This window comes from Clinocottus analis, unplaced genomic scaffold, assembly GCF_023055335.1.
Source record: "Clinocottus analis isolate CAN_PGR_092001 unplaced genomic scaffold, fCliAna1.0.p SCAF_7, whole genome shotgun sequence".
In the NCBI taxonomy this organism is placed as follows: Eukaryota; Metazoa; Chordata; class Actinopteri; order Perciformes; family Cottidae; genus Clinocottus; species Clinocottus analis.
This window is the reverse complement of record NW_027176229.1, coordinates 21268462-21281608: the sequence shown is the minus strand read 5'-3', so window position 1 is coordinate 21281608 and position 13147 is coordinate 21268462. Positions and strand designations below refer to the sequence as shown.

Here is a 13147-nt window from a genome sequence, read left to right as displayed (position 1 = left end):
GGAGTCCCACTCGGGCCTCTCCACCATGTGGACCAAACTGTGGGGGGATGGCTTCACATCCAGCGGCCCCTGGAAGACATACAGATTGTTTCAACACTTCAGTGAGTACGTTTTAGGCTATATAGGCCTGCACAAACACTCAATTGCAAGTTCTTAAGGTAGAACTAGCGCTTGAGCATAGTCGTGAGGGTCCTATTGATTTAGACTCATACTGTACCTGTGAACTGGACCAACCACCAGGCAGCTTGGGCTCTGGTATGTCTGGATAGAACGCCTTCTTCACCCTGGTGACAAAGCAAAATACCACTTTAAAATATCCTTAACAGGAAGAACTACCACCTCTGTCTGACTGGTTGCCAGAGGCATTCGACCTGACAACCTAAAAACATGAAGCCACGGCACAAAAAGCTTCAACAAATGAAAAGATATGAAATAAAATTACAACCCAATAGCGCGTCTTGAAGAAGACATAAGACAGGAGCTAAAACACACTCACCATTTCCTTTTCTTGTAGCAAACAAAGGTGACAATGACCAGGAATATGGCTGTGATTCCCAGGGAAGCCAATATTTCCAGTATCAGCCAATCAGCTGTTGGGACAAGACAGTAGGAATATTATACAAAGCAATAGAACATCTATTAACATTAATGTCCATATTTTGTAGACAAAAATGCAAGTAATGGTTGTGAGATGAACAATAAATGTTGAGCAGCAGCTGGAGCGAGACACACATGACTACACATTCACGTACTGTATGGCTCCAGCGTTATGGAGGCAGTGGCGCCCGTGTCCTCGCCTGCTGAAGTGTAGGCCTTCACAGTAAACTTATAGGAGCCTTCAGAGAAACCTTTTACTGTGTGGCTCCTGCTTCCTATGTCTGGCAGATTGGCTGTTCAAAGGACAGGTCGGGGGGGGGGGAAAGAGAGACAGGAAATGAGCATGTACAAGATCAAAACGGGATGCAAAATGCTTTTTTGATGGGCGCCGTTTGAATCGCGTGTGTGTTTCGTGTACGTTTACCTAGAAGCGTGAGCTGGGAGCCCCGACTGACATAAACGTTGTAGCCCAGGAGGAAGCCTCTTCTGTTGACCAGCGGGATCTCTCCCCAGGTCAGGAGGATGTCAGAGTCCTGCTGGGTGGTTGACAGGGTGACAGAACCAGAGGGGACTGTGGGAGACACGAGAGAGAGAACACATGCAGACACACAATCATTACTCATTTTACTGTGTAAAGAAACACAAATGTGTGCTTTCTGAAGCCAGTGCTTCTTGCTGAAACGCCGCATTATCCTTACCCAGCTCCTGCATGTATCCCTGCCAGCGCTGCAGCAGCTCCGGTGCCTCCGAGCTGACACTGTACAGGGAAATGTTGTACATCACACCCGGCAGGAAGTCGGCTAAAGGCAAAAGGAATGGGTTTGTTTGATTAAAAAAAACACTATCCACGGCCAAGAGAAGCACAGGGACAAATGCAGCGCGGGGTTGTATCCCGTTCCCACTGTCGTAAAACGTACAGCACATTTGAAATACGGTGTAAACGTTCCCTTTACTGACTCTGCTGTTTTTTTTGTTCGATGCCGACTTACCTGACCCAACGGAGACGTTGGTGCCTCCGGCGGCCACCTTGATCCACCCCACGGTGCAGTTCCACCTGCAGGAGGATGCGTACCATTCTACCACATAAGCACAGGTGGCGTTGTCGTCGCTCTGCCAGAACAGAGAGAAGCCGCGGCCCGTGTAAACGGCCCTGGAGACGGAACTGGGGTCCACGTCTGGAAAGGAGCAAAATCTGTAGACAGCGTTGTAGAAACCGCGAGACTTCACGTTCTTTAAATAACGTGAAGTACCTGCTGCTTTCAAGTGAAGTGATTTTGGCTGAGGAACCAAAGAGATGGCTGCCTTCAGTGCTGACAATATACATCTCCATAAATATACACACACAAACTAAATGTCCACATACCTGTCAGACGCAGAGGTATATGCACACTTGCAGGTTGAGACGCCCCAGCGTCGTTCATCACAATGACGGTTACCGTGACCTTGTTGTTGTCGCCGCCGCCGGCTGCGATCCGTGTGAGGTTGATTGGTACGGAAAAAGTATTTGGTGGATAGAGAATAGGCTGTCGATTTTCCTCGGTAACTTCATAACCTGTGATCTGACCATGGCTCTGTCTCGGTGTCAGAGGCTGGAAAGAATTAAGTGAAAGGGAAGGAAGTCGGGAAAACAGGTCGAGAGAGTAAAAGGAGAAACAAGAAAGAAAGAGAGAAAAAGCAGAAAGCGTAAAACAGTGCAGCTCTGGGAGGAGTTTGCATAATCTGGTTGTGGACAATGTGAACATTCTGTAAATCTGTGCTCTTTGCAGTAAAAAAGCAAAAGAAATTGTCAAAAATACCTTCCAGATGACCTGCCCAGTGAAGTCTTTGTTCATCCACATCCACACGTCAAGAGAATCTGGAACTGAGAGGAGAGAAGAAACTAAATTAAGATGAACAAAAGCACTACAAATGCTGCTTTGTAATTGCAAAACTAAAATTGGAGAACAATAAAGGATGAACGCTAAAACCCAAAATAAAATATGTTGCGCTTGAGAGTTTATTATTGATCTGGGAAACAGCACTTTGACAAAAATAAAACTCAGCGAGGGGTCAACTTACATACTTCCCCATTTGAGCGCCTGCTGGTTTTACAGTAATAAAATGTATTAAAAAATTATTTTGTGACCGACAAATTCAAAATACTACATCTACTTCTGGGCAATTAGTATTTAAGATCATATCAGCATGTAGCAACATTAAAAACTAGTTAATAAACATGAACCTGCCATCACTTGACTGATGCCCATTCATACTAGGGCAGGGGTCGATCGTTCAATTTATCATTTAGGTATTTTGTTAGGCACAAATGCCACACATCAATTAGTTCCAACTCTTAAAATGTGCAAATTTACTACTTTTCTTTGTTTTGTTTTCATCCATTTTTGGTTCTGGACTTGTTGAATCAGAAAAAACAAGCAATCTGACAACTTGTGATGTGCACCTTTTTCCATATTTACAAAACTTTTATAGACTAAACCATTATTCAAACACTGAAATCGAACCTAAATTCAAATAAGTCACCAAAAAATAAAGCCTTTACCATAAGTGTTGGTTTTGAAGGAAAGCGGCTCGCTCCAGCTGCCCCACCTCCAGAAATTCTGCTGGGCACCGCAGCGGACTTTAACCTGGTAATCCTCGTCGGGGTGCAGGTCTGACAGGAACACCGACCGCAGGCCCAGACCGGAGAAGGTACGCTGGACACACGAGGAGGACAGTTGCGTTACTGGCCGGTACATGCCGTACTGCACATGCACTAAAAACAACCACCACCATCAACAACCACCACAACTGTACATCTTCTCTCACACACTCACACCTTTGTTTTGTTCCCTTGGGAGGTGAGCTCAACCTGGCAGACAAGAGCCAGAGAGGAATAGTTGCCGTACTTCCAGCGCCACTGCAGAGTGGCGTTCCAGGCCCGGACGGAAGAGTTCAGGTTTTCTGGTGCAACTGGAAGCACTGAAGAGAAAGGGTGAAACAACAATGAGTGTACTGACCGTGGACTAAGTGTGTACTTTTTGCTCTGGTCGAGGGTGATGACACCTACCTCTGTGGCTGAGCTCGGCGGCGTCAGTGAGGACGTACCGGCCCAGAGGATTCACGGCCTCCAGCGTCCAGTTGCCCTCCCAGTGGGCCGCGGTGCACTCCCTCTGCTTCTCCTGGGTGTTGCTCATAGCACAGTTCCTGCAAAAAGGAAAAACAAAAAAAGTACAGATTTGCTGAGAATGCGAAAAATCGAAAACAACTTAATTTAATGGAAAATAAAATGGAAACCACTTCAAGTCCTCGGTCTAACCTCGCAGGTGCAAACACATTCATAATGCAACTCGTCTTCAAGCCGGCCATCAGGCGGTTCCTGTAAACCCTCTGGCAGACGGCCAAATACACTATCAATGTCAAATGGACACACGCAAGTGGCTACTTAGACTAAGTGCATTGTGTTTCTCATCATCCCATCTCTCGCTCTATCTTAGTTGATTTTTTTTCTGGGCAGAAAGCTTTTTTTTTTCATTTTAGAGATAAAGGCAATCATAAATAATGCAGGGATAATTTCTCCGAAGCAAATTGACATTATATACCACATCCTGGCTTGTCCATGTATCGCAGTGAATCTGGCACAAAAAATTATAATAACATCATTCCATGTTTGGCACGTCTGTCATGGACCGCTTCCTGTCCAATATACTGCGTTTTAACTTTTTCTTGTTTCATAGTGTTCTGGAGTAGAGAGACAATAGAACGCTTACATTGGATTTTTTTTTTTTTTTTTTTTCAATGTGTCCACAACAGTGATAACATCTTCTGATGTTTTTCACACGTAACCTGTTTTGTTGCTGCTTGTTGGTTTGTGTATGTGCCAATTATGAAAACAATTAAACGTTGGTTTGACTGGTTGGAGCAAAGCAGGACGGCCACAGGATTTTGGAACAGACGGAAGTTTAGCGTGACCATTAGAAAGCCACTGCCAGGCTTAAATCCTTTTTGCAGATCTTGAGCTGTTGTGAAAGATCTCCAAATCAAGCTTGTGTCCTCCGTGGATTTTAGCATCTGCAGCCTGCTTTTTTCTGAACGAGTATGTCGCAGTACTGCTACTCGCCCCCCTACGGTTCCCGCCACAGCATATATAACGGTTTCAGGTCAGTTTGCGTTCGACTGCGGTACCTGTTGTTCAGCGAGTAGCGCGTTCCCCGATTGCGGTACAGGTTTGTGTCTCGTCCTTCGTTCCACTGGCATACAGCTGAGGTTAGGTCGCGAGTCTCGCACACAAAGTCCCTGGGCAGTGGTGGGTCTGGAGGAAAGGGGACAACATGGAGAAACTCAATGACATCATCATGTACATACATGAATAAAGTTCACGTTGACTGAAATAACTACCGACATTTTTACTAAATGTCTCAGCATCCTATTTGCTTTGTGCCGACTCCCTCTCTCTCTCTGTCACTCTAGGCACATCCACTCATCTTCCACATGACAACCATTCACACAAATCATCTTACATCCGACAAACACCACCGATCCGGTCAGTAACAGCTGCGTGTTGTCGTAACAGATCACGTTGGTCCCCGTCGTGCCGGAGAGCCCCTGGTTCACAGCCGTGACGGCGTAACTGCGCCGACTTAGTCGCGTCGCGTTCAAGGGCGCGTTGCTGTATTTGATGACGCCGAACAGCTTCCCCTCCCCCACAATGCAGCAGAAGGTGGTGTTGGCCCCCACGGGTCTGATTCTGTCCTGGGGGTACATCTGGGATTTCTCATTGCTGGGGAGATCGCTTCCTGAAAAGACACGAGGGCGGAGGATGAAGAGAGACAGAAAGGGAGTATGAATATGTATATCCCAAATTGACCGGTCAGGCAATGCAGTATCCACGTGTTCGCTACTTATCTGGGTCTTAAGATGTATACGGGTGTCAACATCGCCCCACTGACCTTGAAGTATCTGAGTGTTGCTCCAGTCACTTGTCGCCTGTCCGTCCCTTGAGCGGATCCTGACAGACAGCGATGTGCACTCCAGAGGTTCGACTGAGGTCCAGTTCCACTGGTGCCGTCCGCTCTCCTGATTCACCAGCACGGACACCGTCTCCTGCAGTAAATGCGCAGGTGGATGATCGTTGGAGAGCACAGTCGTAGCTCAAGCAGGAAAGTATTAATTATCGTACTGAACTATTACACCAATTGAGCTACCGTAGCAAAAATGTGCGACCGAGGCAAATAAGCTGAATATGGCTTTGAAAGCTTCCATTGGAGCCCGACCGCCAATAACGGACATGTCTGGTACCGACTATATGTCAGCCAGTTAATGAGGAAAAAGTGGAGGAATGTCAAAGACAGGTTGTTGTTTGTTTCAAACTCAAATAAGGAAACCTTATCAAAGCATATTTTTTTTACGTTGTTCCGTGTGTGGCATAACATCATGATCCTACTTGTAAAAAAGTGAACAGGTCGGGGGCGAAAGCTCCTCTCACGCCAGAATGAAGCCAACTTGTAGCAACAGTTGTGCAATGAGAGAAGGGGGAGAACGAATGAAGTGAAAGAGAAAGAGAAATGCTCTTACGTAGATGACTGTTTCATTGAGTTCAGTTCTCAGAATCATGAGGTCGAAGGTTCCCGCTGCTCCTCCCAGCCAGGATATAGACAGTTGCTGCGTCATCAAGTTAGCCGACAGGGTCACCTCCTGCGGAACGGTGAGGACTAGAAGGGGAAAAAAAAGAAGATCGGGACAAAGATAAGTGGTTTTAGTGTCGGACCCGAAGAAACAAAGAGCCAACCTTCCCACGCGGGCCGGCTATGTCGCCATCAGTATTCAACATCACGTTGCATTTGCGTAGTTTGGCCCTTACCTTCTATGGCGTGAGTGTGTACAGCCGTGAGGCCCACCAGGACCCAGGTGAGCCAGATCGGGCTCCAGCTGGGCTTCGAGCGAGGCATTGTGGTCAACTGGCCGAGATAGTGTCTGCAGATCCTAAAGGTGGTGTTGCCCTCCACTACAGCAACACCACGCGAGGCATTTAAGAGGCAGCACGCAGGCGCAGGGTGCCCTGTGGGAAAAGACAGCAGAAGGGAGGGGGAGTTAAATAAAGCTCCTGTCCTGGAGACTGTCAACGCTCAGGGTTTATTCCCCTCTTTAATCCCCCCTCCTGGTCACGCAAACACAACGTCCTTATTCGTGGAATATTCTGTCGTCATGACCATTATAATTTCGTTAAATGTCTCGAGGTTTGGCTTGTTTGCTCTCGTCAGTTTTCTGAGGAAGCGCTGCATTCTGTTGCAGCCTTTTGAATCCCTGCAATGATTCCTTACCGACTCCAAATGTTTTACAAATGCGTGTCAAAGTCCGAGGGACCGACGCCAAATGAAAACACAATCTCTCCGGCAGCTGCTCTCGGGCCAGATGTGGAAACGCACGGGTCAGAAGATAATGTTCATGGAATGCATGCCCATGTTCCTTATCCAGTTCACCTGAACTAAATGTACTGACTATATGTAAGAAGTAAACGAAGTGACTACAACCTCACCTATTAGGGTGTGGATTGCGATTTTGATGCTTCGAATTTGGCATTTTGTCTGTCGCCGTCTTATTTTATTCCAGCGAGAGGTAATAAGAGGGTGGAGCTACGAATGACCAAATGCTGAATGAGACATTTTTAGCTTACAATTAACTTTTTAAAAGCTTAAAACACTTTGTGAAAAAGTGAAACTTGGAAGGCGAAAACAACGGACAACTTCCCGATCGAACAACGACGTAGCAGTAACCCGTCAATCACAAGGTAGCCACGCCCTATAGCATACACTGCTTTATGGTCTGTTGTACTCTCAATGTACCATAATTTACTAAATAAACATCATGCTGTACTGGAGAAGGCTTGGAGACTAGAGATTGCGACCATAAACTCATGTTCACATTGTTTACTGAGGGAATAAATCGAGAGAGAATTGGCCGCAAAACATCCTGGATGGGAAATGCAAGGTCAGGTCAATGTCTGACCTGCAGTTGATGTTATCGCTGCTCTCTCTACAAATAGAAAGACAAGAAAAGTGAGATGTTGCAATAAAAGTGCCCCGGGCTTGACGAGCCTGGGTGTCGTTCAGTGCCTGCTAATTCTCGGATATCGTGTCATTAACTGTGATCAAGACGCCGCAGTGCAGTTTGTCTGGTTTCCCCTCGAGACAGGCTGGGACAGGCCTCAAACAGCGCAGTGGCTCGATAAAACAATGCTCTCAAGCACCCGCCCGCCAAGCCCTTTACTTCCACAACATGACCACAACGCAGACACACCCAAACACACCAGCAAAGCTTGTTTTTTTGTTTGTTTGTTTGTTTTAGGAATAACTGCACGAAAGAATCTCACCATGCCAAATCCTGAAGCGTCTTTGGCGAACAAACAAGTCAGTGCATGGATAAGTTAAAGAAAATAAGACAGTGTGCAGTTTGCAGTGAGGAAAAACAAGTTGCTGCAGGTGCCAAATGCTCCCAGTGGAAGGTGCAGAACAAAAATACTGGTTTCAGGCTTACATTATGGGAAAAGGAGGACAGACGACCTGTTTTTGTTTGGTCTTTTAAAGCCTGCTTACCTAACTGAACCTCTCAAAGTTTCTTTCAAAACCACGAATTGTTTTTGTATGATTGTTATCAAGACCTTGTGAGACTCGCTGACAGAACGCAGCTACAGAGATAAACCGCAAGGACAAAAACAAGTGGAGACTGGACATGCTGACATGTGTGTGGGTCAGATAAGAAAAAGTATTTAAGTACACGTATACATTATAAACAAGTGAGAACAAACACAAAAACAACAGCTAGATGACAGGACACAGCCTGTTTATGAAGTCGAAAGGAACATCTCGAGAATCATTTATGTGGTACACTATGGACTTTTTTTTTCCATTTTGCAGCAGCGGGAGTGAAGGAGGAGTTTCAACAAGGAATGTGACTCTACTGCTGGCTCCTAAAGTGGTTTCACATATGCTGTTAGAAGAGCAAATGAAACCTAAATGCATGAACTTGAAGGCCACATCCATCTAGTTCCCCAATTTGAATGCCTAATAATACAATTTCCCTTTAATTTTTCTTTATTTTTTTTAAGGCCGCAGTAACAGCTGGCTATCCTGCCGCTGCTATTAATACTATAGAAATACTGCAGAGCCTCTTTCTTGCAACTGGGCTATTTCTGCAGCCAAAAAACACACAAAACAAGCTCTATTCTTAGTGCAACTTCTTTACTTTGACGTGAGTAACAAGCAAATTTGACTGTTTTTTTCGTCTTCTCTTCTGGCGTGTTGCTGGCTTCAAAACCCTCACCTTCTAATGAAATTCAGAGGCATGGCGTAACATAAATACAGCTGTGTGGAGTCAGTGTTTGGCACTCTGGTGTGACCGAACCGAAACTGGCTTTTTGAGCCCGTTTTAGGCGGGTCCCCACATGAAAAGAGCATTCCTGGATGCGAACAATTTCCACCAGCTTCAGCACTATAATGAAACATTGTACAATCTCCAATACATCTTAATACCAATTGAGTCCTGCAAAAAAAACAAAAAAAAACATAGTGCACTGATGGGAAGTGTGTGTGGGGGGGGAGAAATGGACATAGATTCTGGGAAATCCCACTAAGAAACTGATAGCAACAAAAGCACACCAACACGCAAATCAATATTTCTCTGCCGGGCTCCCGATTCTTGTCCTTGTAGCGGTAATAAATGTGGCCACACACTACAAAAAAGAAATAAGAGAACCCACAAGGAGTGTGCCGTTACTTAAAAACCAAGCCCGAACCTCATCCGTTTGACTGCAGTCGTTCTATTTTAAGAAAAGCAAAGACTCGGCTAACAAACACCGCCTGGCTCCACACTGCACTTTGCCACGGCTCCGTTTGACCATTCAGCTGCGCGGAAAATGTCCAAAGTGTGCACACAAAACACGCCGCGCACGGCTGACCGCCCCGTGATGCAATGATTTCTCGGAAACCCGAATTTGCTCGGTGCAAAAGGCCTCGTCTGTGCCCGCCGTCTGTTTCCACAGTAGCTAAACTGGTCGTTAAATACTGAACAATCTCCACACAGTCCAGGATTTAGTCCGAAAATATTCCGTTACTGGCGTGGTGCATGCAAATATGGTGCATGTTTGCTAATGATTTATTTTTTTGGGGTATTTTTGATTAAATAAAAGTCACTAATTAACATTTAGTCAAGTTATTACTTCATTAAACACTAGTTTCAGTCTAAAAGACATCCTGAAGTTAAGTATAAAGTGGAATGTTATCCCTGCTGGAGCCAAAACCAGGACAAAAACTTTAAAAAAAGAATTGGGAGCCGCAGCCAAATTTACTCCGAACTATTTCAGCTTCTTGTATGAACTTTGCCCATTGGGCAGTGGTAGAAATGTGTGATCTTTACAAAACAAACACAGCCACCAACCTTTTAGCACCTGACTATCACAAACTGCATTTTCTTTTTAAAACTAAAAACAAAACCTGCGTTTATATTCTGTTTTCTTTACTAAAACTGTGTGGGGTGACAGCTGAGGGAAAGAAAAACCTGTGTTTGTACATTCTCGGCCGCTACTGAGCGACGCTGTCGTTATGCTGTCATACAATGTCCACCTTGACCCAAGAAATAAGCGCACAGAGCCTCTAGTGTGCTGCAGAACTGTGGTGACATTTTGAAACATGAGCTAAAGTGGCCGCTAATTATGTTTGACCCTCAAACGGAACGAGAGGGAAGAAGACCGGATGCAAGTTAGATTAAGCGAAAAGCAGAGGGAGTCAACAGACGAGTGTGTGCTCTGACCTCAGCGGAGAGGGGACATTCAGTCCTGTGTGTGGAGGTTTTGGACTTCAACCAGACGCCGTTTCCTTCCTTCCTTGACTTTCCCTCTAATCCTTGATGAATGTAAATCTAGTAAGCAACAGGAAGTGAGTAAAATAAATACAAAAATGAAAAGTCACTTTAGAAATAAATAATTTGATTTGCTTCCAAATTACTGTCCTTTTTTGCACAGACTAAAAAAATAAAAATAAATGTTTCTTCAATTGACTCACTGCAGTCGGTAATTCTTAAATTACATCACTGTCTCTTAGTTTTTAGTTCGTTTTAATTTGTCTTGTTCTATGTTTTCTGTCTGTAACTGTGTTTTTTATGCTGCTGCCTGTCTTGGTCAGGTCTCCCTCGAAAAAAAAAGAGATTTTTAATCTCAATGGGACTGTCCTGGATAAAATAAAGGTTTAAATAAATAAAAAAATTAACAGACACAACCAAGTGACTGGTTACTAAGAAAAAACACACAAACAGGGCAGGGCGGCCATTGTCCTGCCAGGTACAAGTAGTCGCCTTCTAATCACAGTTTTGTTATGACTAATCTTCAGGGGCCATGCATTGAGTAATACTGTGACGGGCTAATTTATCAAGAAAACATACTTCTTGTTTTTTCAATTGTTATTAGATTAAAGCAAACCTTTTTTGCTTAAAAAAACAACCTGGGAACAGGATACAACACAAACAACTGTGTTCCCTTACTGCCGAAGAACCTGTTTAGGAATGATTGCTAAGACATTAACATAACTACCTTTTAATTATTACTTTTATGTATTTCGATTTTTTTTTAAAATAAAAAGTATTACAGTTACAAAAAGGCCTCATGGAAAAAAGTATTATAACAATTAGTATGCACTGTTATCTGTAAAAATAGCCAACTATTGAGTAAGGTATGTAAGATATATTAGATTATGTAAACTTGTCTTTCTTTTTAGATCATATCTCCACACAGTTTTCTGTCTTCATGTTTACAACTAGACCACACCACATAGTATACAACATGGTCCTCTTCTTTATGAGATACACATGAATAACTAATATTAGACGTGCCTGCTCACTCAACACGTATTAGCTGATTATATACAATAGCTTTAATTTCATAATTTTATTTTATCTGATTCTGCTCCTCCAGAAAGAAAGAATGAAGCAACTAGCTAACTACTACAGCAGGTATCCCGACCTGCATCATCACAAAACGGGTCGCATCATTAGCACTAGCGGCTGGGCAGCGTGATGGGCAACGGTCCCGTTAACGTCTCTTCGTAAACAACCAGCATACGGTGGCCAGCCGTCGTCTCAACAACATGTATCTTTACAAGGGAAGCGGCGTATTTAAATTGAACAGACAAGGTTAAATATAATTAAGATATTAATTAAATCGGCTTGGCAGCCAGGACCTCGCCACACGCAGAAGAGGCCACTGATGTTTGGGAAAAACACGGCTAACGTTAGCTTCTATCCTGTTAGCGGACGTCTCTGGACTGCCCGTTAAAAGTTCACAAATAACATTAACATTACCTCTGGCGAAGTAAGAACTTCTTTTTTTCGGTGCTGTTGAATATGTCGGCTGAATTTATCCAATATCCAAGATCTTTAAAAAAAAAAAGAGCCTGCCCCCCGTGCTGGCGCCCCGCGCTGTGTAGTAAAACCTATGAGTAAAACCATTCCCAGTGAATCCACAGGAGGAGGAGGTTCAGGTTGGGATTACTGGAATAGAACGAACCAGGTTTTGATTGGCACTTGTGCCGACCAATGGGCTTCCACTATGCGGGTTCTCTTCTTTCACAGAGGGGAAGGGCGTTGTAGTCCTGCATTAAAAGTCATATCAGAAAAACGGTTTCATAAATAAGTGTCACGACCATGGTCATGACACCAATCCATTATATCCAATATAGGAAATAATAAATAATAATATTCATGCTTTGTCTTCTTTTTTTGTCTGTTTTTTCTCTCTCTGCGGTTGCCCCCCTGACTTAATTGGATTAACTGTAATTTAATGTATTTTGCCGTTTGTCAATTTATGAAATTGTACTCATGCAAATTATTGAATAAATGAAAGTATGTATATATTTCTAACACTGTTTGGCCAACTGATTGTGATGCTAATAAACTACACAAGGTTGACGAACATGACCCAAATAATTCAGCCCAATAATTGCGGAATTTATAATGAGGGCTTGCTGAGTTCAAATCCTTATTACGGTAGTAATACTGATATTAAAAGTGACGTACCATGTTCCACTTTTATCATTTTGGCCTACATGAAACCAAGCTCCATTTTTATTTTGTTTGTTGTTGTCCAGGTTTTTTTTCATTATTTTTTTTTTTATCTAGATGACACTTAAACTAAGATAAACCTGTATAGATCCCCTCACGATGAAAATGCACGTCACAGAAACACAAGAACAGATTGAGACTAGGAACTGTTTGTAAAAAACTAATAAACATTGTAAATACTATATATCTCCATTAAATTCATTCAAAATAATGCCTGGACTGTTTAAATTAATCATAGATTAATTTAGCATATGCAACCTATTGTACACTTTCTTGTCAACAACAAATTCATTGATATGAGTTTGAAACACAGCACTCCCCCTGCCTTCACTTTTCTGACATTGTCACACAAAACTAAAACCATCATTTGTCAAACCATTTGTCACTCAAAGATGTCTATGATATTATTGAAGTCACGCCTGGTCTCCGATAGGGGGCAGCAGTGCTCCAGGTGAACTCACACAGAACA

The 13147-nt window shown here is 43.6% G+C and overlaps 1 protein-coding gene across 2 annotated transcripts in view; it reads right to left on the bottom strand.

Moving 5' to 3' along the window:
* The window catches only part of lifra (LIF receptor subunit alpha a), a 13584-nt gene extending 1501 nt beyond the window's left edge, over positions 1-12083 (bottom strand). The window contains exons 1-19 of one of the 2 annotated variants that reach the window (XM_068566820.1): positions 11920-12083; positions 10378-10485; positions 6434-6631; positions 6148-6284; positions 5523-5676; positions 5094-5369; positions 4759-4885; positions 3644-3780; positions 3413-3555; positions 3137-3290; positions 2394-2458; positions 1961-2186; positions 1587-1772; positions 1296-1397; positions 1022-1168; positions 753-890; positions 497-590; positions 218-284; positions 1-69 (exon numbers count right to left, since the gene is read on the bottom strand). The exon at positions 1-69 is cut by the window's left edge and continues 1501 nt beyond it. In XM_068566820.1, coding sequence (XP_068422921.1) covers positions 1-69; positions 218-284; positions 497-590; positions 753-890; positions 1022-1168; positions 1296-1397; positions 1587-1772; positions 1961-2186; positions 2394-2458; positions 3137-3290; positions 3413-3555; positions 3644-3780; positions 4759-4885; positions 5094-5369; positions 5523-5676; positions 6148-6284; positions 6434-6521 — 2310 coding nt within the window. In that variant the 5' untranslated portion in view covers positions 6522-6631; positions 10378-10485; positions 11920-12083. The remainder of the gene's footprint in view (positions 70-217; positions 285-496; positions 591-752; positions 891-1021; positions 1169-1295; positions 1398-1586; positions 1773-1960; positions 2187-2393; positions 2459-3136; positions 3291-3412; positions 3556-3643; positions 3781-4758; positions 4886-5093; positions 5370-5522; positions 5677-6147; positions 6285-6433; positions 6632-10377; positions 10486-11919) is intronic. The other variant, XM_068566821.1, reaches the window with a different exon arrangement.
* Positions 12084-13147: the final 1064 nt, after the last annotated feature.